General features: G+C 45.8%; 1 protein-coding gene across 1 annotated transcript in view; it reads left to right on the top strand.

Annotated features, from left to right (window-relative positions):
• RNF20 (ring finger protein 20) overlaps positions 1–26573 on the top strand; it is a 170989-nt gene that overhangs the window by 40294 nt on the left and 104122 nt on the right. Inside the window, exons 4-5 of the mRNA XM_033919511.1 lie at positions 4891–5038; positions 7394–7579. Coding sequence (XP_033775402.1) covers positions 4891–5038; positions 7394–7579 — 334 coding nt within the window. The remainder of the gene's footprint in view (positions 1–4890; positions 5039–7393; positions 7580–26573) is intronic.

Below are 26573 nucleotides of genomic sequence, written 5' to 3'. Positions count from 1 at the left end.
CCCAATTTGGGGGCGTTGGACACCCTCATAGAAGAAGTGGTCAATCAGCAGACTGGAGCTGCATTAGTTTGACTCTAGTGAAACTACATAAGAACATAAGAATTGCCACTGCTGGGTCAGACCAGTGGTTCATCTTGCCCAGTTCATCCGCTCATGCAGCGGCCCTTAGGTCAAAGACCAGTTCTCTAAATGAGCCTAGCCTCACCTGCATACGTTCAAGTTTAGTAGGAACTTGTCCAACTTTGTCTTGAATCCCTGGAGGGTGTTTTCCCCTATAACAGGCTCTGGAAGAGCGTTCCAGTTGTCTACCACTCTCTGGATGAAGAACTTTATTACGTGTGTATGGAATCTATCCCCTTTCAGCTTTAGGGAGTGCCCTCTCGTTCTCCCTACCTGGAAGGCCAGGCAGTCAGTCTTCTCCAACCAAGCAACAGCAGTGTCATATGTCAGTTGCCAGGGAGGTACCAAGAGTGCATCTCTGGCTCTGGAAGCTCGTATGCTCTTCCATTGGGTGGAGTATCATCTCCTGGCGCTCTTGGCAGTGCATCTAGTGTGAGTCGACAGTGATCAAGAAGACTTCCTTAGTAGACAGTCCTTGGATCTGGGCGAGTGGATACTGTCCTTGGAGGCATTTCAAGCCATAGTTAAGCATTGGAGTCATCTTTACTTTAACCTCATGGCAATGGCGAAGAACAAGAAAACCGACAGATTCTTCGTTCGAAGAGTAGAGCCCGGAAGCAAGGGTCTCGCTCTAGTCCAGCCATAGCCTCAGGGAGTTTTGTTGTACAGGGCAGGATTATTCTGGTGGCTCCAGACTGGCCTTGCAGGCCATGGTATGCAGATTTGATACTGGCAGAACCAGTCTAAGGGTTCTAAGAGTGATGACTGTAAGCAAAGGGCATGGCCTCCAGTTTCGGGCCTGCCTGGACTGTCTGTCCCAGGGATCAATCTGTCTAGAGGATCTTGATCACTATAGTCTTATGGCATGGCTATTGAGTGCGAAGCGCTAGAACGAAAAGGCTATTTGGATGTCATTGCTACTCTTCTCAAGTCTAAGAAATCATCTAAGGTCTCAGCTTAAGCTAAAGCATGGAGAACTTTCCAACATTGGTGTGACCATAAAAGTGTGGAGCCATATTCAGCTCTGGTGTCTGGTGCTAGCCTTCCTCCAGGAGAGTCTGGAAAAGGGCCTCACTATGGCTTCCTTTCAGGTTCAGGTACCTGGGCTCTTCTGTTTCAGAGCTTGGGATAATACACCTATATTAGCGTCTTATCCAAACATCACCAGATTTCTGAAGTGAGCTGTTGAGATTCGGCCACAGATTAAGCCACCTTTCCCTTTGTGGGACATGGTTCTGTTGGCTTTTCTAAAATTCCATTTGAGCCTCTCAAAGGCACTTCCCTCTTGGACTTGGTGCTTAAGGCGGTCTTCCTGGTCGCAATCACTTCAGCGAGACATGTCTCAGAACTTCAGGCCTTCTCTTGTAGATCTCGTCATCTGAAGATCTCGGAGTCTTGGATCTCCCTACACACTGTTCCTTCTTTTCTGCCAAAGTTGGTTTTGGCTTTTCATATTAATCAGGAAGTGCATTTGCCTGTATTTCAACCTGAGTCACATGACCACATTTTGAAGAAGTTGGACTTGCGCAAGGTGCTTCTTCGCTATTGGAGGTTACCAACAACTTTAGACTCTGACCATTTGTTTGTGATGACTCATTCCTCCAAGCGGTGCACTCCCGCTTCCAAGGCCACGATTTCTAGATAGATCCATAAAGCCATTTCATCAGCCTATATTAGTTTTGGGAAACAGTGTCCTGTTTCTGTCAAGGTGTATTCTACCAGGAGTGTGGCCTCTTCTTGGGCTGAAGCTAGGACAGTCTCCTCAGAGGAGATTTGTAGAGCGGTTACCTGGTCCAGTCTGCATACCTTTGCCAAATTTTACAGTGTGGATGTGGCAGCATGACAGGACTCTCTGCCTTTGGGTCCTCGGCTTTGAGGGCCAGCTCAGTCAGCCCGCCCTAGATTTCTGGGACTGCTTTAGTACGTCCCACGTGTCTAGAATGACTCGCCTACTGCACTGGAAAAAGAGATTATGTCCTTACCTTGATAATATCTTTTCCAGTAGATAGTAGAATCATTCTAGATGTCAACCTACGGTCTCATTCTGTTTATGTCTCTCTAAGTTGATTCTTGGATGCCAGTTAGCCCTTTGGGGTTTGAAGATACAGTGGAACCTTGGTTTACGAGCATAATTAGTTCCAGAAGCATGCTCGTAAACCAAATTGCTCGTATATCAAAGCAAGTTTCCCCATAGGAAGTAAGGGAAATTGCTTTGATTGGTTCCACCTCCTCCCCCCCCGAGGCTACCGGCGTTGCTCCATTCTCCCCCCCCTTGAGGAACCCGACGCTGTTCCAACCCCCCCCCCCCCGGCGATCCTACTTCCCCCCTCCCCAAGCAGTCAATGACATCCTTTACCCGACTTGGCACCAGTGCTGGTGCCCGAAGATCCTCCCTCTTCTGGCGCGGCTGGGCGGTGCGTCTGAGATCCTCCTTCTGGTCTGGGCTGGGCTGTACTGGCTTTGAGCATTTGCGCATGCTCAAAGCCTTCTGATCTCGCTCTCAATCTCGGAGAGAGTGAGACCAGAAGACTTTGAGCATGCGCAAATGCTCAAAGCCAGTCCAGCCCAGCCCAGACCAGAAGAAGGAGGATCTCCGACGCACCGCCCAGCCGCGCCAGAAGAGGGAGGATCTTCGGACACCGGCACTGGTGCCAAGTCGGGTAAAGGGTGTCATTGACTGCTCGGGGGTGGGGGGGAAGTAGGATTGCGGTGGAGGGGGGCAATGCGAGCGGGGAGGGGGGATGCCGGATCGCTGGGGGGAGGGCGCTCGTACAGCGAGGCAAGCTCGGTTTACGAGGCACCAAGTTTGCGAATGTTTTGCTCGTCTTGCAAAACACTCGCAAACTGGTGCACTCGTAAACCGAGGTACCACTGTTATCTGTATATGTGTGGGTGTTCTACTGCACCTGCTGTCGATGGAGCTCTTTATACTTAGGTACTAACTGCAGATGGCAGCAGAGCTCCCTGTGAAGTAGAAGAAAGTCAGAGAAAAAATCCAAAGTGGATTCCTTCTGCAGATGGCTCACGGGCATTGGAAAGAACCACTTACCTAGAATGACTCGCTTATCTACTGGAAAAGATATTATCAATGTAAGGACATAGAGGAAGATTCTCTAATGTTCACGGTAAAGTCTGACGTGCTGCTATTGTAATGATTTCAAAAAGGCAAATCATTCTTAAAAAACTGTGCATGCAAATGAGGGTCGCGGAGGGTCATTAAATTTGCATGCACCATTGCTGGTGATAGCAATCGGCACATGCACAGGATACATCCATAAATTAAAAAAGAAAAAAAAAGACCCCAAACTGAAAATCAGCAGGCGGGATGCCCACTCCCACCATTGTCGTCAAGCAACCCACCCGACACACATACTCTTGATAGCGGGAAGGATGCCTACTCCCTCCCACCGCCACAGTTATGCCCCCAACGATCCCCTTCCACGAACCACTGATGGCCCCTGCCCCTACTCTTTATTCATGAAGGCCAGCCGGAGGGATGCCTACTTCCTCCTGCCAACAGGCCCACCCCTTCAAAATGGCGGGCCTTCCCTTCCCTGGTGCATCCTGAGATAAGCTGGCGAGGGGCCCAAGGCTCTGATTGGCGCAGACACCTAAGGCCCCTTCCATAGGTTGTCGGGGGGGGGGGGAGGGGGTCAATGGGAGCACAACAGCGGTGACAGGATACCTTCCGCTGCTGGGTGGTGTGTGTTGGGTGGGTTGCTTGATGGTGGCAGTAGAAGGGAGTGGGCATGCCTCCCACTGCCAGGGGGCTGTGTATGTGTTGGGGGGGGGGGGGTTGCTTGACGGCGGAGGGAGGGAGTGGGCTTCCCTCATGCCGGGGGTAAGGGGCAAAATTTTCTGACAGGTCTGAGCTGTCAAACATTAGTTTCCTGTCAATGCCTGAGTCAATCAGTGCTCAGGCACTGAGCAGAAAGTAAGACTACGACAGCTCAGATCTGCCGGAAAATTTTGCCCGCAAATGTAGGAGAGCGAGGTTAGCGAATCGCTTGGAGTGCTTGTTTAAATATTAATGACCTTGTTGTAATATATTTGCATGACAGAGTTAGAGTCTGCCAGGAAGCTCGGAAAGGACCACGGTGAGCCCTTTTGAGAATTGGCCAGTAGAATATTTACATTACATTACATTACATAACATAAGTGATTTCTATTCCGCCTGTACCTTGCGGTTCTAAGCGAATTACATTAGAAGATAGCTGGACATTTCCAGGAGATTACATTACATTGAAGAAAGCTGGTTTCAGGTTACATATTGAGGTTTCAGACGTTTTGAGACATTGAGGAGACCTATTTAGTAGGTTACAATACTTTAAAAGAAAGCTGGATTCCGGTTATATATTGAGGATTCAGTTTAGAGACATTGAATAGATGTTACCAGAAGAGTGGTTTCCACACTAAACCGGCTTGAACCAGTTTAGCGATCATTGTTAAAGGCACAGTGGATTTTGAGAATCTTCCCCCAGAATCTCTCTCCATTATCTGTTCCCATCATAGTTGTACATTATTCTTTTTTGTCTTTTTCGTGATGACTTTAATACTTTGTAACTCCATTGGAGGAAGGTCAGTATATCTGATTCCTGTATCCCTAGTGCTGTTTGTTTGTTGCTTCCTGTTACATTGTTATGAAATCAGGTATGTTACTTCTGTCTCTCTTTCAGATGATTCCTGTCTCTTACTTTTTTTGAACCAGAATAAGTTATCCCTCAGTCTTTTCTATTAGGAATTTTTTAGCCTTTTAATTTCCTTTTTCAGTTTGATGAAAATGTCCGGATCATCCTGAAACGCTATGACCTGGAGCAAGGGCTGGGAGATCTGTTATCAGATCGCAAAGCTTTGCTAGTACCGGAACCAGAGCCAGACTCTGACAGCAATCAGGAGCGGAAAGATGAGAGGGAGCGAGGTAGGAAAGTCTGCTGGAAAGAGAGGCCTACTAGAGATTACCAGCCCTGGTGGTCACTTACCACCTGGAAATAGGATTGCAGTCTACAGTATTTATTTATTTATGTTAATTTTTCCCTTCTCTCTTTTTTTTTCTCTCTCTTGTATAACTTCTTTTCTAGTCATGGTACATGGGCTTGATGTGCCACTGGGACTTGTACACATCTAAGAAGCTGAAAGCTATGCCATTGGTAGTTTCACTTCCAGCAGGGCCTCCCAAGGTATCAGACTAACGATGTACCACCCATCTGGACACCAGCAGATGGACAGTGTTGGAAGCGGAGGATTGCATTTGATTTGACAACAGCAACAACATCAAATTTATACTGCGCAGAAGAACAGTCCTGCAATCTGCTTCTATATTCTGTCAAGAAAACTTGATAATGATGAGGCATAAAGAATCGACATATAGTACTGGTCAGAAAGCACTCATCATACTACTAGAGAAGAGCTGACCGTCTCCCAGAGCATGCCCAGTATTTATGAAGCTGACTGATCAAAGCCACCAGGACATCCTAATGCTAATGTTGCTGGACAGAAAACGGAGATCAGAAGCTGTAAAGATATTCGCAACATGGGGAAATTGTTATAGATCAAATGGAAAAACCCAAAATCGATTTGATAGGGATCAGTGAGCTCAAATGGACAGGACAAGGCCATTTTCAATCAAATGAGCATTGGATCTGCTACTCTAGTCATGAAACATACAGGAAAAATAACATGGTATTCATACTTAATAATAAGCTTTCAAAGATGGTACTAAAGTATAATGTTATCAGAGATACAGGTAGATTCATGTCAATCTGTCTGCAGGGAAAGGTGATCAATGTCACCTTGATCCAAGTATATACTCCAATGACAGATGCAGAAAATAAGGGTGTAGCATTGTTCTAAGAACAACTTCAAAATGCCGAAACAAGATGTACTGATCATTATGGGGGATTTCAATGCAGAAGTAGGAAGTACATCGGAAGATGCAGTGGGTGGAAAGCACAGCATAGGAGAAAGAAATGAAGCTGGTGATAACTTAGTACAGTTTTGCATATCAAACCAACTGTCAATCATGAATACGCATTTCCAAACTACAAACGTCGCCAGTACACGTAGACCTCTCCAAATGGCAAGTATCGAAATCAAATTGACTACATCAGAGTAGGACAATTAGTCCAGAATATTGCAGTGAGATTACTCCATCACTGTTCTAAGATCAGAACACATGCTTCCAGTGTCGTATCGCATCCCACCAGATTCTCTCGAGTGGTCTTCCCTCGTTTTTATATAGTCTTTTGGTCCCATATTTGCCTCAAAGAACCTTACGCTCCTCAAAACAGCAGTTATTAGTCATTCCCTCATTTAGACAACTTTTCCTGGATTTCCATAAGAATTCTTCATTTTGTGTTATGGCTCCTACTCTCTGGAATTCTTTGCCTTTTTACCTTCATTCAGAGAAATCATTTGTAACCTTCAACTTCCTCCTGATGGCTACTTTTTTTTTTTTTTTTTTCCTGTGTGGGCAGATTTAAATTCTTTGTTCCCTTCCTTATCACATTGTTCATCCCTTTCCCCAACCTTTTTATTTTTATTGTAATCCCTGATTCCCTCTTTCCCCATGTTCTCAATTGTTTTCCTTTACGTTTTGGCTCTTTCTCTTCTTACCCTATTTTATTTAATTTGGTTTTTTATATTTTTTAAAAAATTGTGAACTATTTAGATTTGCCTTCTGTATTTGCAGTATATTAAATAAATTGAACATGAACTAGAAAAGCAAATTTGGAAGAAGAGTGTCTGTTTCAAAGTTGGTGGCCAAAATATAAACAACCTGCATGTTTTGCTTTGTGGTGTTCTTTAGGGTATCTTGTCTGCCAGATAATACAACACACAATATAATACAGAAAACAAGCTTTAATTCCAGAACAGTTCATGCGCATATACTCAAATTAAACATAAAGTAAATATACTTCACCTTTGAAGCAGAATTACACATCATCTATGCCAGTGACTGAGTTGCAGCTTCGACGGGCCCTGGAGATCACTGGAGAAGGACATCATGTTTGGGAAGATCGAAGGAACCAGGTGAAGAGGGCGACCTGCAATAAGATGGCTGGACACATTGAAAACGCTGGGGGACCTTTCCAGACAAGCACAAAACATATTCTTTTTAGATCTGCAATTCATCAAGTCGCTAGGACTCGAGCATGAGTCGATGGCACCTAACAACAACAGAACTTCTTCCAGCCTCAGTTTTCACACATTGCCCCTACCCCTCCGTTTTGGGCACTCTGACTCTTTTTCTTACATTTTTGTTTTCTTTCCTCAGGGGATGGGTTGTTGGAGCCAGCCTTCTCTTTCTTGGCAACACTGGCAAGTAGTAGCAGTGAGGAGATTGAGTCACAGTTGCAAGAGCGAGTGGAATCCTCTCGCCGGACAGTGGGCCAGGTTGTGGCAGTATATGAACGACTTCAGCAGAAAGTGAAGCTGCTGGAACAGAAATTGAACTCTCCAGGTAAGAAATGAGACGTAATGGATCCAAAAATCTATTTTATTGAGTTTGGTTTCTTTTGTATTGTTTAAAGGTAAAAAGAGACTCTTAGGAACGGGGTTGGTTGCAGCAAGGTGTGTGAGAACACAAAAATGGAAATGTTTAGAAGAACCATCTCTTTGACACCATTTGAAGCAGAATTTGCTTAGTCTCCCAGGCTATTAATGCAGTTCTGCTGTGCAGGGGCTGTAGGCCGAGTCTGCAAAGTGGTATCTTCACCCTCACCTTTTTCACTCTATCCTATTGACTATTATAGTTCTTTTCAAAGATGTTTTATATTATATCTTAGTTTATTGTAAATTGCTCAGAAAGCATGTTTTGATGGAACTTAATGAATTGGGAAGTAAAATTAAGAAAATTTATTAATATGGAAAAGTTGACGGATATGAGAGGAATGTTTTGATAAAACAGTGGAATGGCAATATAAATTTATTTATGCACTTACCACAGCTCAAGGTAGGGAACAAATTAACATACACAATTGTTAAAATAAAGAAAAAAGCAGTATACCATTATCGCTGTCATTGTGATACATGGCATAGTAACATAGTAAATGATGGCAGATAAAGACCCGAGTCTGTCCAAACATACATGCTCCATAAATTATTTTAGTTTTTCTTAGATATTTCTGCTTCAGAAACCCAGAGCCCTGCCCAGAAGTGTGCTTAGGTTCCGTCTACTGGAGTCTCAATCAAAGCTCACTCCAGCTCATCTTAACCATCCCAGCCATCAAAACCCTCCCCAGCCTATCCTCAACTAAATGCCAAATATACGGGACACAGACTGTGCAAGCCTACCCAGTACTGGCCTTAGTTCCTTCAAGTTATACCCATTATTTTCTGATTAGAGATTCTCTGTTTTCATCCCACGCTTGTTTGAACTCTGTCACCGTTTTCTTCTCCACCACCTCCCCCGGGAGCGCATTCCAGGCATCAACCACCCTCTCTGTAAAGAAGGATTTCCTAACATTACTCTTGAATCTACCACCCCTCAACCTCAAATTATGCCTTCTGGTTTTACCATTTTCCTTTCTCTGGAATAGATTTTGTTCTATGTTAATACCTTTGAAGTATTTTTCCAATTCTTTATTCATTTTTCATCTTACTTCAAGTACACAATATTTGAAGTATTTTAACATCTAAATCATATCTTCCCTGTCCCTTCTTTCCTCTAGGGCAGTGGTCCCCAACCCTGTCCTGGAGGACCACTAGGCCAATCGAGTTTTTAGGATAGCCCTAATGAATATGCATGGAACAGATTTGCATATCTGTCACTTCCATTATATGCAAATCTCTCATGCATATTCATTAGGGCTAGCCTGAAAGCCTTGTGGTCCTCCAGGACAAGGTTGAGAACCACTGCTCTAGGGTATACATATTCAGAGCTTCCATTCTCTCCTTATACGTCTTCTGGCACAAACCTCCTACCATTTTTGTTGCCTTCCTCTGGACCGCTTCAAGTCTTTTTATGTCCTTTGCCAGATACGGTCTCCAAAATTGAACACAATATTCCAAGTAGGGCCTCACCATCGATCTGTACAGGGGCATCAACACCTTTCTTCTACTGGTCCCTCCTCTCTCTATACAGCCTAGCATCCTTCTGTCACACTGTTTCTTCACCTTTAGATCTTCAGACACTATCACCCCAAGGTCCCTCTCCCCGTCCGTGCATATCAGCTTCTCACCTCCCAGCACATACGGCTCATTCAGATTTCTAATCCCCAAATGCATTACTCTGCACTTCTTTGCATTGAATTTTAGTTGCCAGATATTAGACCATTCTTCTAACTTTTGCAGATCCTTTTTCATGTTTTCACTCCCTCCTCGGTGTCTACTCTGTTACAAATCTTGGTATCATCCTCAAAAAGGCAAACTTTTCCTTCTAACCCTTCAGCAATGTTTCTCATTGGTGTAGAGGAAGCAGTGGACTTTTGTGTTCGCCTTGAAGATTTTTTGTATTGTTTTGAGGATTTTAACTTTTACATTATTTTTGGAGCACATGGACTGAGAGCACATGGATATTAACTAACAGCAGAGTCTTTACAAAATAAAATTCTCTCACCCCATACTGGAATTTAATCACGGAACAAAATTCTCTCACCCCCACTGGAATTTAATCACGGAACATCTCTACCAAAGCTAAGTGTAACTTCTATTTAATATTTGGCCTCATGAGCTTGTTTAATAGGTTCACAAATATCTCAATGTTTAAGGCAGGCAGGTGTAGATGCTGGCATTGCCATCTGGAAGTTGGGACGTATATTTTGCTCTTTGGGAAAAAGCGAATATAAATGATAATTAACATTTTCTCTGCATACGGTGTGCTTTGTGTTTTTTAAAATTTTGTGGTTACCATTATGTATTAATAAGATTATAATTTTGTTTATCCCAGGACAAGCAGGCAGCCTATTCTCACATATGGGTGACATCATCGACGAAGCCTGGATGCGAAGCCTCGCAAGCAGACCTGCTTGTAGAAACTAGAAGTTTTGAGCCAACCACGCATGCGCGAGTACCTTCCCGCCCAGCGCAGAGCGCGTCTCCTCAGTTCTCAGTTTTCCACGGAGCCGAGAAGTCCGTCTTTGACTCTCTGCGTTTAACTTTGTTTCTTCGTGCCTTATCTCACCGCGGTTTGTATTTATTTTCTTCACGAATCGTTGTGTTCTTTTATTTCTTTTATTTTATTGTTTAAAAAAAAATAATAAATTTATTTCTTCCGTTCGACTGCCGGGGCAGGCCACTCAGCCGCAGCCCGTGGGCTTCGACTTTGCGGCGGCTATATTTCCTCCTATGTCCCGGCCAGCAAAGGGCTTCAAGAAGTGTAGCCAGTGCCACCGTGCGATTTCTCTCATGGACCCACACCGTTGGTGCCTCAAGTGCCTTGGGCCAGACCATCAACCGAAGTTGTGCGAGCGCTGTGCTACCTTTCATCCTTGAGCCCTTAAACGTCGTCGGATTTTAGTGGAGAAGCTTTTCGGGATGGATTCTTCAACCACTCCCTCTACTTCGAAAGCGACCTCGGGCTCACCTTCGATCGAAGATCCTCCTGTTTCCACAACTCTGACCTCGAGCCTCATCAGACCTTTCTCGTTTGCAATGTCTCTTGCTTTGAATACACCTGCTGTATCTTCCCCTGCATCCTCAGTTCAGATAGCTCAGCAGAAGGTCCCAGCGGTGGTAATCAAGGTTGGTAAGACTTCCAAGTCGAAGCACCTTTCCACAGCCACTTTGGAACCTCCAGCCAAAGCAGGTGGTCTGGTTTCAGACGCGGATCCATCCTTGCCGGCTTCTTTCCAGACCATGTTAGAAAAGCAGTTTATACAGTTCCTTACTAATATGAGACCAAAGCTTGCTACTCTAATCCAGCCTGGGCATTCTACAGACTCCCGCGAGGTTGAGCCTCTTCCTATACCTCCGGCTGAAGCTACACACTCGATGCAGGGAGCAGAGTCTCTGCGAGTGTCTGGCCTGGCATCTTATGCACTCGAAGCAAGGAGCAGATTCTTTGCAAGTGCCTCGACAGGAATCCTCACACTCCATACAAGGAGCAGAGTTTTTGGGAGTGCCTCGAGATTCCTCCATCAAGCCTCCTGAGCTTCGATCCACAGCTTCTAGCCCTATCCATTCCCTGGTAGCGATGTCTGCTTCCATCTCCGGGGCGAAGTCTCCTCGATCCTCGAGATCTGATTCCAGGCACCACTCTCACTGACGATCTAGGCCTTCCTCGAGGCATACCTCGAGGCATAGCTCCTCTTCCAAAGAGCGTCCTTCTTCCACTAAGCCTTGATCTACACCTTCCAGCTCTACGAGACCGCCGACTCCTCGATCGAGGTCCCCGTTTCCAGACCTCGAGGACTCAGCGGTTTCTGTTGCTTCGTCCAAGTCTCCTTATTTTTTGATGCCTATTTTCCTGCCGAAGCTTCATCTTCGACCCAGGCTGCCTCGACGTCCTCGAGTCCTTCTCGAGGCAAAGCATTAGCGGATCAGCTATCTTTGTCTTTTTTTCTTCGTCAGATGACTGCTGACCTGGACTTTCAATTGGATGCTGGTTCCAAATACTCTAAGGAGTATCTCGAAGTCATGCATCTTCCTCAACCTCCAGCAGAGTCACTTAAGCTTCCTCTTCACAAGCTTTTGTCTCAGACTTTTGCACGATGCCTGGAGACTCCTTATGCAATTCCTGCTGTTCCAGACAAGTTGAACTCTAGGTATAAAACTCTACATTGCAAAGGATTTGAGAATTTGCAGTTGTCTCATCAGTCCCTGCTTGTGGAGTCCTCCTTGAAAAGATCCCATCCTTCCAAGGTTTATGCTACTGTTCCTGCTTGAAGAGAAGGGAAAACCATGGACAAGTTTGGATGTCGCATCTACCAAAATGCCATGATGTCCTCCAAAGTCCTCAATTACAATTTTCATTTTGTCACTTATTTCAAGTTCCTCATTGATCTCTTTCCAAAATTTTTCAGCTATTTAGACACTCAAAAGCACTTCAAGTTTCAAGAAGTCATAGCTACTCTATCACAACTCAGATTATATCTACTTAAGTCTTCGTATGATGCCTTTGAGTTGTCTGCTAGAGCAACTGCTTGTTCTGTAGTGATGTGCCGCCTTGCATGGCTTCGCACTATTGACATGGACCCTTGGCTAATATTTCTTGTGCAGGAAATGACCTCTTCGATGAATTTTTCAAGGTAGCCACCAAGAAATTGTCTGAACATGAGAAATCTTTTGCTTCTATTGTCAGACCAAAACCTAAGCCAGCTCCTGCCAAGCCTGCACGCCCTCCTCCAATTTTCCAGAGGCGGTTTGCTCCGAGAGCGGCTCCTTACACTCGTCCTCCTCTTAACAGAAGTAACAGAAATCTCAACCTTCTGCTGCATCTAAGGCTACCCAGCCTTTTTGACTGTTTAAAACAGAGCATAACCTCCACCGTTCTGTCTCTGACCTCTCTTCCCCCATTGGAGGTTGTCTCATTTTTACCACCGATGGGAGATGATCACATCTGACCTCTGGGTGCTGTCAATCATCAGGGAAGGATACTCTCTTCATTTTACTCAGGTTCCACCAGAGCTTCCTCCAAGAGAGTATCCTTCCAGTCCATCCCAGACCGCCCTTCTTCTTCAGGAAGCTCAAGCTCTGCTTTGTCTCCATGCCATTGAACTATGCCGTTGGAAAAGCAGAACAGGGGGGGTTTACTCCCATTACTTCCTTGTTCCGAAGAAGATGGGTGATCTGCGACCCATTCTGGATCTTGGGGCTCTCAACAAATTTTTAGTCAAAGAAAAATTTCAAATGTTGTCCCTGGCATCCCTTTATTCTCTTCTCAATCAGAACAACTGGTTATGCTCTCTGGATTTCAAGGAGGCCTATTCTCATATCCCCATTCATCCGGCCTCCCATCAGTATCTCAGATTTTGGGTGGGGAATCTGCATTATCAATACAGAGTGCTACCCTTTGGCCTGGCTTCATCTCCCTGGACAACTGGCTCATCCAAGATTCAACATCTCAGGGGGTTTCTCGTACCAAGCTGGCAGATGGACAAACTGCCTGACCACCCTCATCTCATCTGCTTCATCTTACTCATCCTTCAGGAAATCTCTCAAATCTTTTCTCTATGATAAATTTCTCGAACCCCCCATCACCAAATAACCAAATTCTACCCCTCAATCAAATACTTCCATCTTGAACTTGATACTGGTTGCTTTTCTTGACATTCACCACCCTGCATCCTCGCCATATATGTATCTATCATTGCATAATAAACCGCTTCACCGCATTATTTTGTCCCTTGCATTGCATTTTAGCTCTATAAGTCTCTCGCATTGCTTTTTTTTTCCCCCCACTATATAAATATCTCTGCTGTATATGTACAGTCTCCTGCATGGCAAATCTGCATTGTTCTTCGTTGTATAAACACCTTTACTGAATATGTACAGTCCTCATAGTATCTTCGCTGTAAATGTACAGTCTCTTACACTGTAAACCCTGTATAAACACCTTTACTGAATATGTACAGTCCTCATTGTATCTTCGCTGTAAATGTACAGTCTCTTACACTGTAAACCGCTCTGAACTGTTTGTGGTACTGCGGTATACAAAATAAAGTTACTATTATTATTATTGTAGTGACCCAACGGACTACGTGGTTCCTACAAAGTTTGGGATTCAAAATCAACTTTCCAAAATCCCAACTTCAGCCCTTTCAGAATCTACAATTCATCGGAGCTGTTTTGGACACTATCCATCTCAGAGCATTCCTTCTGCAACAACGTCTGGAAGCACTCCTATAACTCTGTCATGCAGTGTCTTCCTGCTCTTCTATCTCAGCGAGACACATGTTGGTACTACTAGGTCACATGGCCTCCACAGTACACATGATTCCTTTTGCCAGACTTCACCTCAGAATTCCTCAGTGGACCCTGGCATCTCAGTGGATGTAGGCTTGCGACCCACTTTCTCGACACATTGCAGTCACTCCTTCTTTGAGACAGTCTCTCCACTGGTGGATACTCTCTTCCAATATCTCCAGAGGCTTATTGTTTCAAACGCCCCCTCGTCAGAAGGTCCTCACAACAGATTCCTCGACCTATGCTTGGGGCACATCTCGATGGTCTCCATACTCAAGGCTACTGGACCACTACGGATCGTCAGTGCCACATCAATCTGTTGGAACTCAGAGTGATCTTCAATGTTCTCAAAGCTTTTCAACATCTTCTTCACGACCGGGTAGTCCTCATTCAGACGGACAACCAAGTCGCCATGTACTATGTCAACAAACAGGGAGGGACGGGATCTTCCTCCCTTTGTCTAGAAACTCTGAAGGTTTGGAACTGGGCAATCCGTCACAACACCTTCCTCAAAGTTGCCTACATTCAAGGGGCGAACAATTGTTTGATGGACAACTTGAGTTGTCGTCTACAACCTCACGAATGGCCACTCCTTTCCTCATCCCTTCATCACATTTTTACGCAGTGAGGAACGCCTCAGATCTATTTGCAGCTCACTACAACCACAAACTGCCTCAGTTGTGCTCCAGAATATATTCTCCTCATCGCCTCGAGGCAGATGCTTTTCTACTGGAATGGTCGAATCTCTTCCTGTATGCATTTCCTACGTTCCCTCTTATTCTCAAGACTCTTGTCAAGTTGAAGAACACTCATGCCACCATGATCCTGATTGCTCCTCGGTGGCTGAGACAACCTTGGTGCTCCCTTCTACTTCAACTCAGCAGCAGGGAGCCATATTTTCTACCAGTTTTTCCATCTCTGCTTACACAGAGTCGGGGATCTCTGCTTCATCCCAACCTGAAGTCTCTACACCTGACAGCTTGGTACCTCTCAACGTAACTCATCTTCAGTTTTCTCAACCTGTAAGAGACATTTTAGAGGCTTCTAGGAAGCCTTCCACTAGACAATGCTACAACCAAAAATGGACTAGATTTTCTACGTGGTACATCTCTCATTATAAGGAGCCTCAAGATTCCTCCTTATCTGCTGTTCTAGATTATCTTTTGCACAGAGGGTTGGAGTAAAGGGACATTACTCAGACTGGCAATGGGTCACGAGCGGAGTTCCACAGGGGTCGGTGCTGGGACCGCTCCTATTCAATATATTCATTAACGACCTGGAGGCAGGAACAGAATGTGAGGTTATTAAATTTGTGGATGACACCAAACTATATCGCAAGGCCAATAACATGGAGGATTGTGAAGATCTCCAAAAAGATCTGACAACACTGGAAAAATGGGCCAAAAAGTGGCAAATGAGTTTCAACATAGGGAAATGCAACGTCATGCATATAGGGAAAAACCCCCCGATGTTCACTTACAAAATGGGGGGATCAGCGCTAGGGGTGAGTGACCTTGAAAGAGACCTGGGAGTGATGGTAGACACAACATTGAAGGCGTCGGCGCAGTGTGCCACGGCCTCAAGGAAAGCAAACAGAATGTTGGGTATCATTAAGAAGGGTATCATGACCAGGACAAAGGAAGTCATCCTGCCACTGTATCGTGCTATGGTGCGCCCGCACCTGGAATACTGTGTTCAGTTCTGGTCGCCGTACCTCAAGAAGGACATGGAGGTACTTGAGAGGGTCCAGAGAAGAGCAACTAAGCTAATAAAAGGCATGGAGGACCTCTCATATACTGACAGACTGAAAAAGCTAGGGCTTTTCTCCCTGGAAAAGCGGAGACTTAGAGGAGACATGATAGAAACCTTCAAGATCATGAAGGGCATAGAAAAAATAGACAGGGACAGATTTTTCAAATTAAGGGGATCAATAAGTACAAGGGGGCACTGAGAGAAATTGAAAGGGGATAGGTTTAGAACAAACGCCAGGAAGTTCTTTTTCACACAGAGGGTGGTGGATACATGGAACGCGCTACCAGAGGATGTGATAAACAGGAGCACGCTACAGGGGTTCAAAGAAGCTTTGGATAGGTACTTGGAAGACAAAGGGATTGAGGGGTACAGATAAGAGTAGAGGTAGATTATAGGGATGGGATTAGAGGTAAGTTACAAAATTAATCAGGGACCACTGTTCAGGCACTAGGGGCAACTTCTTATGTTCTTATGTTCTTATCTGGCCTCAAGTCTATATCGATCCAAGTCCATCTCAGTGCAATTGCTGCTTTCCATCAGCCTATTGAACGGAAACCCCTCTCTTCTCATCCGGTGATTTCCAGATTCATGAAAGGGCTTTTCAATGTCAAACCTCCTCTCAAACCGCCTCCAGTGGTTTGGGACCTCAATGTTGTTCTTACTCAATTGATGAAGCCTCCATTTGAACCAATGTCTATGGCTCATTTGAAGTATCACTTGGAAAGTAGTGTTTTTCATTGCCCTCACTTCTGCTTGACGAGTCAGTGAGCTACAAGCTTTAGTTGCTGATCCACCTTTCACTGTCTTCCATCATGGCAAGGTGGTCCTCCATACTCTTCCTAAATTCCTCCCGAAAGTGGTGTCAGAATTTCATCTCAACCAATCCATTGTTCTTCCTGTGTTCTTTCCAAAGCCTCATTCTCATCCTGGAGAATCAGCCCTTCATACTCTGGACTAAAAGTGCTTTGGCCTTCTACTTGGAACGCACCAAACCACACAGAACTGCTCCTCAACTTTTTGTCTCCTTTGATCCAAACAAGTTGGGACATCCTATCTCTAAGCGCACCATCTCCAACTGGATGGCTGCTTGTATCTCTTTCTGCTATGCCCAGGCTGGATTACAACTACAGAGTCGAGTCACAGCCCATAAAGTCAGAGCAATGGCAGCTTCAGTAGCTTTTCTCAGATCTACACCTATTGAAGATATTTGCAAAGCTGCTACCTGGTCCTCGGTTCATACTTTCACTTATTATTATTGTCTGGATCTTTTTTCCAGACGGGATGGCCATTACAAAATTTATTCTCCTAAATTGCCAACGCTCCCACCATCCCATTCTGGTTAGCTTGGAGGTCGCCCATATATGAGAATAAGCTGCCTGTTTGTCCTGAGATAAAGCACAGTTACTTACCTTAACAGGTGTTATCCAGGGACAGCAGGCAGCTATTCTCACAACCCATCCACCTCCCCTGGTTGGCTTCTCTGCTAGCTTTCTGAACTGAGGAGACGCGCCCTGCGCTGGGCATATGCGGTGCGGCTGACTCAAAACTTCTAGTTTCTACAATCAAGTCTGCTTACGAGGCTTCTGCATCGGGGCTCCGTTGATGATGTCACCCTTATGTGAGAATAGCTGCCTGCTGTCCCTGGATAACACCTCTTACGGTAAGTAACTGTGCTATATGAAAAATGAATGGAAGACATTGCATTACAATTAGTACTATTATTAAGGGGGTAAGGTCAAGGGCAGAGCTTGGGTGGGGGTACTCAGTTGATATTTGTTAGACTTAGGGAATAGTTGGCTTGAAGAAGTTGAAAAACACTGGAGTAGAGTACCACTGTTTAATGTTTAAACACTATATAGGAGTGAGCTGATCTAAAGCTCAGGTAATGGAATAATTCCAGCATGTGGGGGTTGTAAAATTAACTGTGCAGAAAAATAGACAGACCTAAAATCCTCTACAGCAGTGTATCTCAAACTGTGTTCCTCCTGAGATTCCAAGTGTGCCGTGACACACTGAGGAGGAAGAGAGGCGCTTGCCAGCTAACTTCCCTACGCAGTATAGCGCCAGCGCTGCCCGATTCGCCAAAGGCCTGCATGTTTCCCCCCTTCTCTCTAGCATCCTCTGGCTTCCCCCCTGGCCTCCCAGTCTTGACTTTAAAGCTAATGACAGCAGCCTGCAGAGGATCGCCAGTAGGTAAAATGATTTTATTTTCAATATAGTGATTGAAATGTGTCAGTTTTGAGAATTTATATCTGCTGTCTATATTGTGTGTATATGAAAAATAAATGGAAAAAATTGCATTACAATTAGTAAAGGGGATGGGATCTTGGACAGAGCTTGGATGGGCCTAGGGAAGTCTATGGTTGGGGTACTCAGTTGATATTTGTTAAACTTGTTAGCTTATAGTTGAGAAAAACACTGCTGTAGGCAATCAGCTGGCGCCAGTGCCTCTCCTCTCTGGCCCTCTTCCCTGCTGGCACCCCCTACTGGCGTCTCAGGGCCCATTTGGAGGGCCTCTGCACATGTGCGGATGTTGACGTGATGATGTCACGTATATGCGCGATGTCATCATCATGACGATATACGCGCAGTTCTGAGTGCCTCAAGCCGTGGCCACCACATTTAATGTGCCCCAGTTTGAGAAAGTTTGGGAGACACTGCTCTATATGAACATTTCCTCTAATATGGCAAAGGACAACTGAAGTCACATTGCGGGATAGCTGGAAGTGCTTGTTTGGCAGCACAGCAATTGTGATATGATGTGCGCGAAGGATGTTGGTGTTGCCCTGCAGGCAGCCTGTTCAATGGCAGCTTCATGGAAAAGGACAAAGTACTATCATTTCTAGTGCAAAGGGCATAGTAGTTTGGACAGTAAAGTTCCCATACTTGCAAGTAATTGGAGAAGGTATCTAAAGCTTTCTTCACTCTGCCTCCTTGTTCCTGAGCATAGCCCCTCCTCCTCAGTTTATCCTTCTCCAAGAAAGTTGAGGAGCTGTCTTTGTTCTGCTCTGCTTGTTTATTTTTTTATTTTTTTTTGGGGGGGGGGATATTTTTGTTCTAATTTTCAAGGCTTGCCCATGTAACAGAGGTTCACAATATTTTGGAGCAGCTCTGCCTGGGAGAAGTTGCAGATTCTGGTTTCAGAGGTCTGCAGCTGGGGGGCAACCCTTCATCTAAGGAATCTACCTAGTCCTCCTACACTAACATCATGGACAGCTGTGGGTCTGGTCCCCTGGGAGCTTAGTTTGCCCCTGATCGTTAGGCACTTGAGCGCAGACTGACTGGCTCCCGCATCTGTCCCTAGGGATTTGCAGGTGCCAGCTGCATCCCCCTTCCTGCCCCCCTCCTAAGACATGTGAGGAGCTAGTGGGGTCGAGGGTTTCAGTCTCTGTGAGCCTGACTAAAAGGCAGCCCGAAGAGACAAGTCCCTGACGCGGCAGGCTTGTAGAAGGCAGAGAAGCTTCTCCAAAACCTACTGCTATGTGTGTGAGCTGATGCAGACAGGCACCTTTCCAGTCTGTGAGTACACGCGATTCATTCCTTTGGGGAAAATCAGGGGGGTCTGAATGTGGAGGTTTCTTTAATTTTAGGGGTTTCCCTGAGGGCTTCCCACCTTCAAAAACCCCTTCTGGCAATTTTATGAATTTTATTTTTGCTCTCTCGGGCCGTTTTTGACTCCAGAATCGCTGCTGCGATGGCCATTTTGATTTCCTGCTTTTACTTTAAAAGCCTCTAACTCAAAATGCATCAATTTTACTTAAAATTGGTCAGGATGGACTCTTCAGCCTGTTTAATGACTGTATCATATCAAATTTGCTCTGGATGGACAACTGAAGAGTGCCCATGTGCCACTGGGCAGGAGGAATGGGCTTAGCCCTCTCAGGTCCCTCTAAGAGTTTAGAGTCACAGGAAGCTCAGCTGTTGGGGGTCCAAGTCCCTCCTACAACCTGCAAAAGCTGACATGGCGGCGTTGGTAAACGCAGACACTGCAGAACCATTGAGAGACCAGGACATGGACCTGCAGAGATCTTCTGAAGATCCAGTGCAGGGTTTTGATTCTGATTTTGTGAATTTACTGTTTGAAGCTTATGTGAAGCGTAAACAGACTGGCATGGCGCCAGGCCTTGCACAGGGGGGTTGTAAGCCTCAGGAGCTGGTTTCCCCACAGAAAGTGTCTTCTCCAGAGCCAGACATCCAGTCAGAGAAGGACAAGGAGAATTTAGGCTGTTTCTCCATGCCTTTGAGTCCTTCGGTTTGGAGGATTCAGGGTTCTTGACGTGTGCCACCAGTCAAGAGTCTGTGGTACCCCTAGACCAGGGAGAGGACTCGACGATGTGTAGGATTTTTAAGCCAACAGATTTTCTAGAGGTCATTATATGAGGGGGTGCGGAAAAGTTATCAGCCCAACCAAGAAGGGAATGACGTGTAGCCATGAAACTTACAAGTTATTCTACATTTTCATCCCTAAGTTCAATACACTTGCCACATCGTGTCTGAAGTTTCTGTAAACCTTCCAGAAAATATTCTGATGTCTGGTGAGGGACTGTTTCATGGAGCAGCTGGTCATGGAACCAACACGGGGAGATGCCACTCTTGACCTAATACTCAACGGGCTAGGGGGACCCACAAAGGACGTGGTAGTACTAGAGCCATTAGGAAACAGCGATCACAACATGATCCAGTGCAAGCTAGAAATGGGAGCATCAAAGGTGAAAAGAACTACAACAACAGCATTTAACTTTAGAAAAGGAAATTACGAGGCCATGAGGAAAATGGTGGGAAAGAAACTCAGCAACAGCTCAAGGAAGATGGAGACCATAGAGGATACCTGGGCCCTACTCAAGGACACGGTGCACGAAGCACAAAACCTGTATGTCCCCAGGTTCAGGAAAGGGTGCAAAAAAAATCGAACCAAAAACACGGCGTGGATAACAAATGCGGTGAGAAAGGCGATAAGAGACAAGAAAACATCATTTAGAAAATGGAAAAAGGACCAAACAAAGGACAACCAGAAGGAACACAAAAGGCACCAAAAGGACTGTCACCGAGAGGTTAGGAAAGCAAAAAGAGAATATGAGGAGAGGCTGGCGGGGGAAGCAAGAAACTTCAAACCATTCTTCAGGTATGTGAAGGGGAAACAACCAGCCAGGGAGGAAGTGGGACCGTTAGACGATGGAGACAGGAAGGGAGTGGTAAAGGAGGAAAAAGAGATAGCTGACAGGTTAAACAAGTTCTTCTCGTCAGTCTTCACGAGAGAGGACACATCTAAGATCCCAGAACCCGAGGAGCACATAAACGGAGACCCTGATGAGAAGCTAGTCCAACTAGAGGTAAACAAAGAGGATGTTCTCAGAATGATAGACAGACTGAAGAGCGACAAATCACCAGGTCCGGACGGCATCCACCCAAGGGTATTAAAAGAACTGAGAAACGAAATAGCGGATACACTAAGCCAAATATGCAACCTATCCTTAAAAACTGGGGAGATCCCAGAAGACTGGAAAATAGCCAATGTCACGCCCATCTTTAAGAAGGGATCAAGGGGTGACCCGGGAAACTACAGGCCGGTGAGCTTGACCTCGGTTCCGGAAAAGATGATGGAAGCACTAGTCAAAGACACAATCTGCGAATACATAGAAGGCAATGGACAACTGAAGGCAAGCCAGCACGGCTTCTGCAAGGGAAGGTCGTGCCTCACGAACTTACTGTATTTCTTTGAAGGAATAAAAAACCAGGTGGATAAAGGGGAATCCATAGACATCATTTACCTTGACTTCCAAAAAGCCTTCGATAAGGTACCTCACGAAAGACTACTTAAGAAGCTGTGGAGCCATGGGGTGCAGGGGGATATCCACCGATGGATCAAACACTGGCTGGCAGGCAGGAAGCAGAGGGTTGGAGTAAAGGGCCATTACTCAGACTGGCAATGGGTCACGAGTGGAGTTCCGCAGGGGTCGGTGCTGGGACCAATCCTGTTCAATATATTCATCAACGACCTGGAGACGGGGACGACATGTGAGGTTATCAAATTTGCTGATGACACCAAGCTTTGCAGTAGGGTTAGAAACGCGGAAGACTGTGAGGTCCTGCAAAGAGACCTAACAAGACTGGAAGAGTGGGCAAAAAAATGGCAAATGAGTTTTAATATAGAGAAGTGTAAGGTCATGCATGTAGGGAAAAAGAACCCGATGTTCAGCTACAAAATGGGGGGATCACTGCTAGGGGTAAGCAACCTTGAAAGAGACCTGGGGGTGATGGTGGACACAACATTGAAAGCATCAACTCAGTGCGCAACGGCCTCAAAGAAAGCGAACAGAATGTTGGGTATCATTAAAAAGGGTATCACGACCAGGACGAAGGAAGTCATCATGCCGCTGTATCGTGCAATGGTGCGCCCACATCTGGAGCACTGTGTCCAGTACTGGTCGCCGTACCTCAAGAAGGACATGGCAGTACTTGAGGGGGTCCAGAGGAGAGCAACTAAAATGATAAAAGGTATGGAAAACTTTTCGTATGCTGACAGGTTGAAGATGCTGGGGCTCTTCTCCCTGGAAAAGCGGAGACTTAGAGGAGACATGATAGAAACCTTCAAAATCCTGAGGGGCATAGAGAAAGTGGACAGGGACAGATTTTTCAGACTGTGGGGAACGACTAACACAAGGGGTCACTCGGAGAAATTGAGAGGGGACAGGTTTAGAACAAATGCTAGGAGGTTCTTTTTTACCCAGAGGGTGGTGGACACATGGAACGCGCTTCCGGAGGTTATGATAGCCCAGAGCACATTGCAGGGTTTCAAGGAAGGTTTAGACAATTTCCTAAAAGAAAAGGGGATTGAGGGTTACAGATAAAAAGAAGAGGTAGAAACATAGAAAGATGACGGCAGAAAAGGGCTATAGCCCATCAAGTCTGCCCACTCTACTGACCCACCCCATTAAGTCTGAGTACTAATGACCTAGTTCCTTAACTCGACCCTCGTAAGGATCCTACTAGGGCATCCCATTTATTCTTAAAGTCAATAACGCTGGTGGCCTTGATCACCTGCTCTGGAAGCTTGTTCCAGTGATCTACAACCCTTTCTGTGAAGAAATACTTCCTTATGTCACTATCGAATTTCCCTCCTCTGAGTTTGAATGGATGTCCCCTCGTGACCGAGGGTCCCCTGAGAAAGAAGATGTCTTCTTCCACCTCGACACGTCCCGTGATGTATTTAAATGTCTCAATCATGTCCCCCCTCTCCCTGCGCTCCTCTAGAGTGTAGAGCTGCAATTTGTTTAATCTTTCTTCGTACGAGAGACCCTTGAGCCCCGAGATCATCCTAGTGGCCATCCGCTGAACCGACTCAACTCTAAGCACGTCTTTACGGTAATGTGGCCTCCAGAATTGCACACAGTATTCCAGATGAGGTCTCACCATGGTTCTGTACAGTGGCATTATGACTTCAGATTTGCGGCTAACGAAGCTTCTATTGATACATCCCATAAGTTGCCTTGCTTTGGATGAGGCCTTCTCTACTTGTTTGGCGGCCTTCATGTCTGCACTGATGATTATTCCCAAGTCTCTTTCTTCTGAAGTCCTAGCTAGTGTTTCTCCATTTAAGGTGTAAGGTTTGCATGGATTTCTGCTACCGAGATGCATAACCTTACATTTCTTAGCGTTGAAGCCCAGCTGCCATGTCGAGGACCAGTTTTCCAACGTAAGGAGATCCTGCGTCATACTATCCTGCAGATTGCTTTCACTTACTATATTACATAGTTTGGCGTCATCAGCGAATAGAGTTACTTTACCCTGAAGCCCTTGGGTCAAGTCTCTTATGAATATGTTAAAAAGGAGTGGACCCAGGACTGAGCCCTGTGGCACTCCGCTGGTCACCTCCGATGTCTCAGAGAGGGTGCCGTTGACCATCACCCTCTGACGTCTTCCACTCAGCCAATCTTTGACCCATGCAATTAGTGTCTCGCCTAACCCCATTGATTTCATCTTGTTTAATAGTCTACGGTGTGGGACGCTGTCGAAAGCTTTACTGAAGTCTAAGTACACTATGTCCAGAGACTCTCCCGAGTCCAGCTTTCCTGTTACCCAATCAAAGAAGCTGATAAGATTGGATTGGCATGACCTACCCTTAGTGAATCCATGTTGACTAGGATCCCTTAGATTCCCCTCATCCAAAATCGTGTCTAATTTACATTTAAGTAGTGTTTCCATGAGTTTACACACTATTGATGTGAGACTCACTGGTCTGTAATTTGCAGCCTCCGCTCTGCAACCCTTTTTGTGCAGAGGAACGACGTTAGCTGTTTTCCAGTCCAGGGGGACTCTCCCTGTACTTAGGGAGAGATTGAAGAGCATGGTTAATGGTTCTGCCAGGACATCGCACAGCTCCCTGAGAACTCGTGGGTGCAATTTGTCTGGTCCCATGGCTTTGCTTACCTTGAGTCTTGACAGTTCGCTGTAAACGTCAGCTGGTGAGAACCCAAGATTCTGATATGGGTCTTCCTTGCTTGGTAGATTACAGAAATGGGCAGGAACCACATTACAGGTCATAGACCTGACGGGCCGCCGCGAGAGCGGACCGCTGGGCGCGATGGACCAGTGGTCTGACCCAGTGGTGGCAACTTCTTATGTTCTTATGGTCACTGAAATTCTGCTCCACTGCTGCAATCACCTCTGAATCACTCAAAAATTGTCACCCTTTCAAATTGTTTTTAAAGTTTGGAAACAGATAATAGAAGGTGCAAAATCTGGTGAGTAGGGTGAATGGTCTAAGCATTGAAACCCCAGCTGCGTCAAAACATCCATCATTTTACCAGCCTTGTGAGTAGATGCATTGTCTTTTAAAAAAAGAACTCTCCACAGCTTTCCTCTCCTTTTTTCTTTCAGTGCCTCCTTTAATCAACACAGCAAGTAGTATTCTGCATTTCAGCTCTCCCTCCAGATTTGCAATTTCCATATTTGCGAATTCGATTATTTGCAATTTTTTTTCGTTTAATTTTTCTTCTATTTTTAGACTGTCCGGACCTCCTCAGACCTTATCTTTGGTCTTGCGGTGATGCAGGGCAGGGGGCGATCTTCCTATGCTCCTGCCCCATGCAGAGTCATCGTCAAAATGGCTGCCGTGAGTTCCCGTTGTAGTCTTCCCGTTGTAGCTTATACCCCCCCCTCCCTCTCACACTCTACCACTGAGCATGCTCCTTTTATACCTTAAGTCTTAAATTCCTACAGGCCAGGCTATATAGGAGCTTATCTTTTTTGCTTCAGTAATTTCGGTAATTTTCGGTTGCAATTTCGCTCTCATGCTGTGGAGATTCCTTGTAGTGGAAGATTGCAAACTGTTGGAGAATGTCTACTTCTGGGGGGTTCCCTGCTCTGTAGTAATTTCCCTGGACAGCCTACACATCAGGTCGGGGCTCTGGAATCTTTCCCTTGAGAGCTAGCTCACCCCAGATCTGTCCGCTAGTGGGTGTAGCGCAGGCTGAGCGGTTCCGTAGAGGTGCAACCAGGATCGAAGCCAGACTGCATCCCTCTGCCAGGTATCTGTAAGGCGTGTCCAAGGGTGAATGAAGTCTCCGGCCGTGGTGATCAGGCCGGTGGGACAGTCAGAAGACTTGAAATCCAGATTTCCAGTTCCCTGAGGCTCAGGATCTCCCTGTATGCTGTGTTCAGCTTTGCCTGCAGTTTCTATCAGACAGCACATGAAACAGTGAGCAAGAGGCTGGCAGCCTGCATCAGCGATTTTGGGGAATCTTCAAAAGGGTTTTTTGGGTGGTTTTCCTGTATGCCCTCCCCTTCCCACCTCTAAAATCCTCAAATCGCCATTTTCTGAAGGTTCCTGTACTTTTCCTGGGGGATTTTTCTTCAAAATAAGCACCCACAATTTGAATTTAAGTATATTTTTAAGTATAAACTTCACAGATGGCCTCCCCAGGACAGGATGGGATGGATTCATGCCTTGTTTGCGGTGGATGGCTGTGTTCCACGAGCAATGCAGCCCGCATTGGGGGGGGGGGGGGCAGCGAGGTTTGCCCAAATGCAGTGCCTTCTACCTCCAGGGTGGTTCATCAAGTGCCTTCTGCCCCGACTCCCATGAAATTGGCATCTTGGGGTCCTGGGGAGTGCGATAGTGGTGTTTCGGTGAAATGCAAGCTCGGATCTGGCGAAAAAATTCACAAGTCTTCTAAGCATTCCAAATCTGAGCTGCAGAAGTCGGCTCCTGCCGCGGGGGACCTTTTTCCTCCGGATTTTGTTGTGATGAGCCGAGTGGTCATTTTCCCATCACATTGCCAGGACCTGCTCCGGGTCAGGTTTTCTAACAACCCTCTCTGTATTCACACACAAACAAGTGGATCAGGGTTTTTCTTCTGGACCAGGCAGGGTCTTTCCGCTGGACCAGGGTCTTTCCTCTTGTCTCCCTTCTGGGGCTCTGGAGAGTAATATGGCAGTGCCCACTGTTGCGGCGGACACTCTTTCGATTCCTCTGCTTTCGCCGGGCGGTACTGCGGCGTCTGTGGATGTTGCGAATATTGCGGATCTCCATGATTCAGGTCAGTGTGGGACCCATGATTTGGTGGACGACCCCCACAGTGCGCAGATTTTTCAAGCATGCACACCTTATGGCTTTAATTTCTGAATCTGCAGGAATTGAAGCTGCAGTCGGATCAGGCGGTCACTGTTGAATGTTTTCTAATGAGTGACCAGAAGCCACAATCTGCCTCTTTTCCTGATAACCCTGATGTGGTTCGTATCCTTTCAGATATCTGGGACAAATCACAAGGTCAACTGAAATGTGCTCAGACCATGGCGAGGTTTTATCCCATGACGGATGGTTTTAACAAGCGCTTTGTTTCTCTGAAGCGCACATCTCT

This window comes from Geotrypetes seraphini, chromosome 14, assembly GCF_902459505.1.
Source record: "Geotrypetes seraphini chromosome 14, aGeoSer1.1, whole genome shotgun sequence".
In the NCBI taxonomy this organism is placed as follows: Eukaryota; Metazoa; Chordata; class Amphibia; order Gymnophiona; family Dermophiidae; genus Geotrypetes; species Geotrypetes seraphini.
Note: the sequence above shows the minus strand (reverse complement) of the source record. Positions and strands in the feature narration are given on the sequence as shown.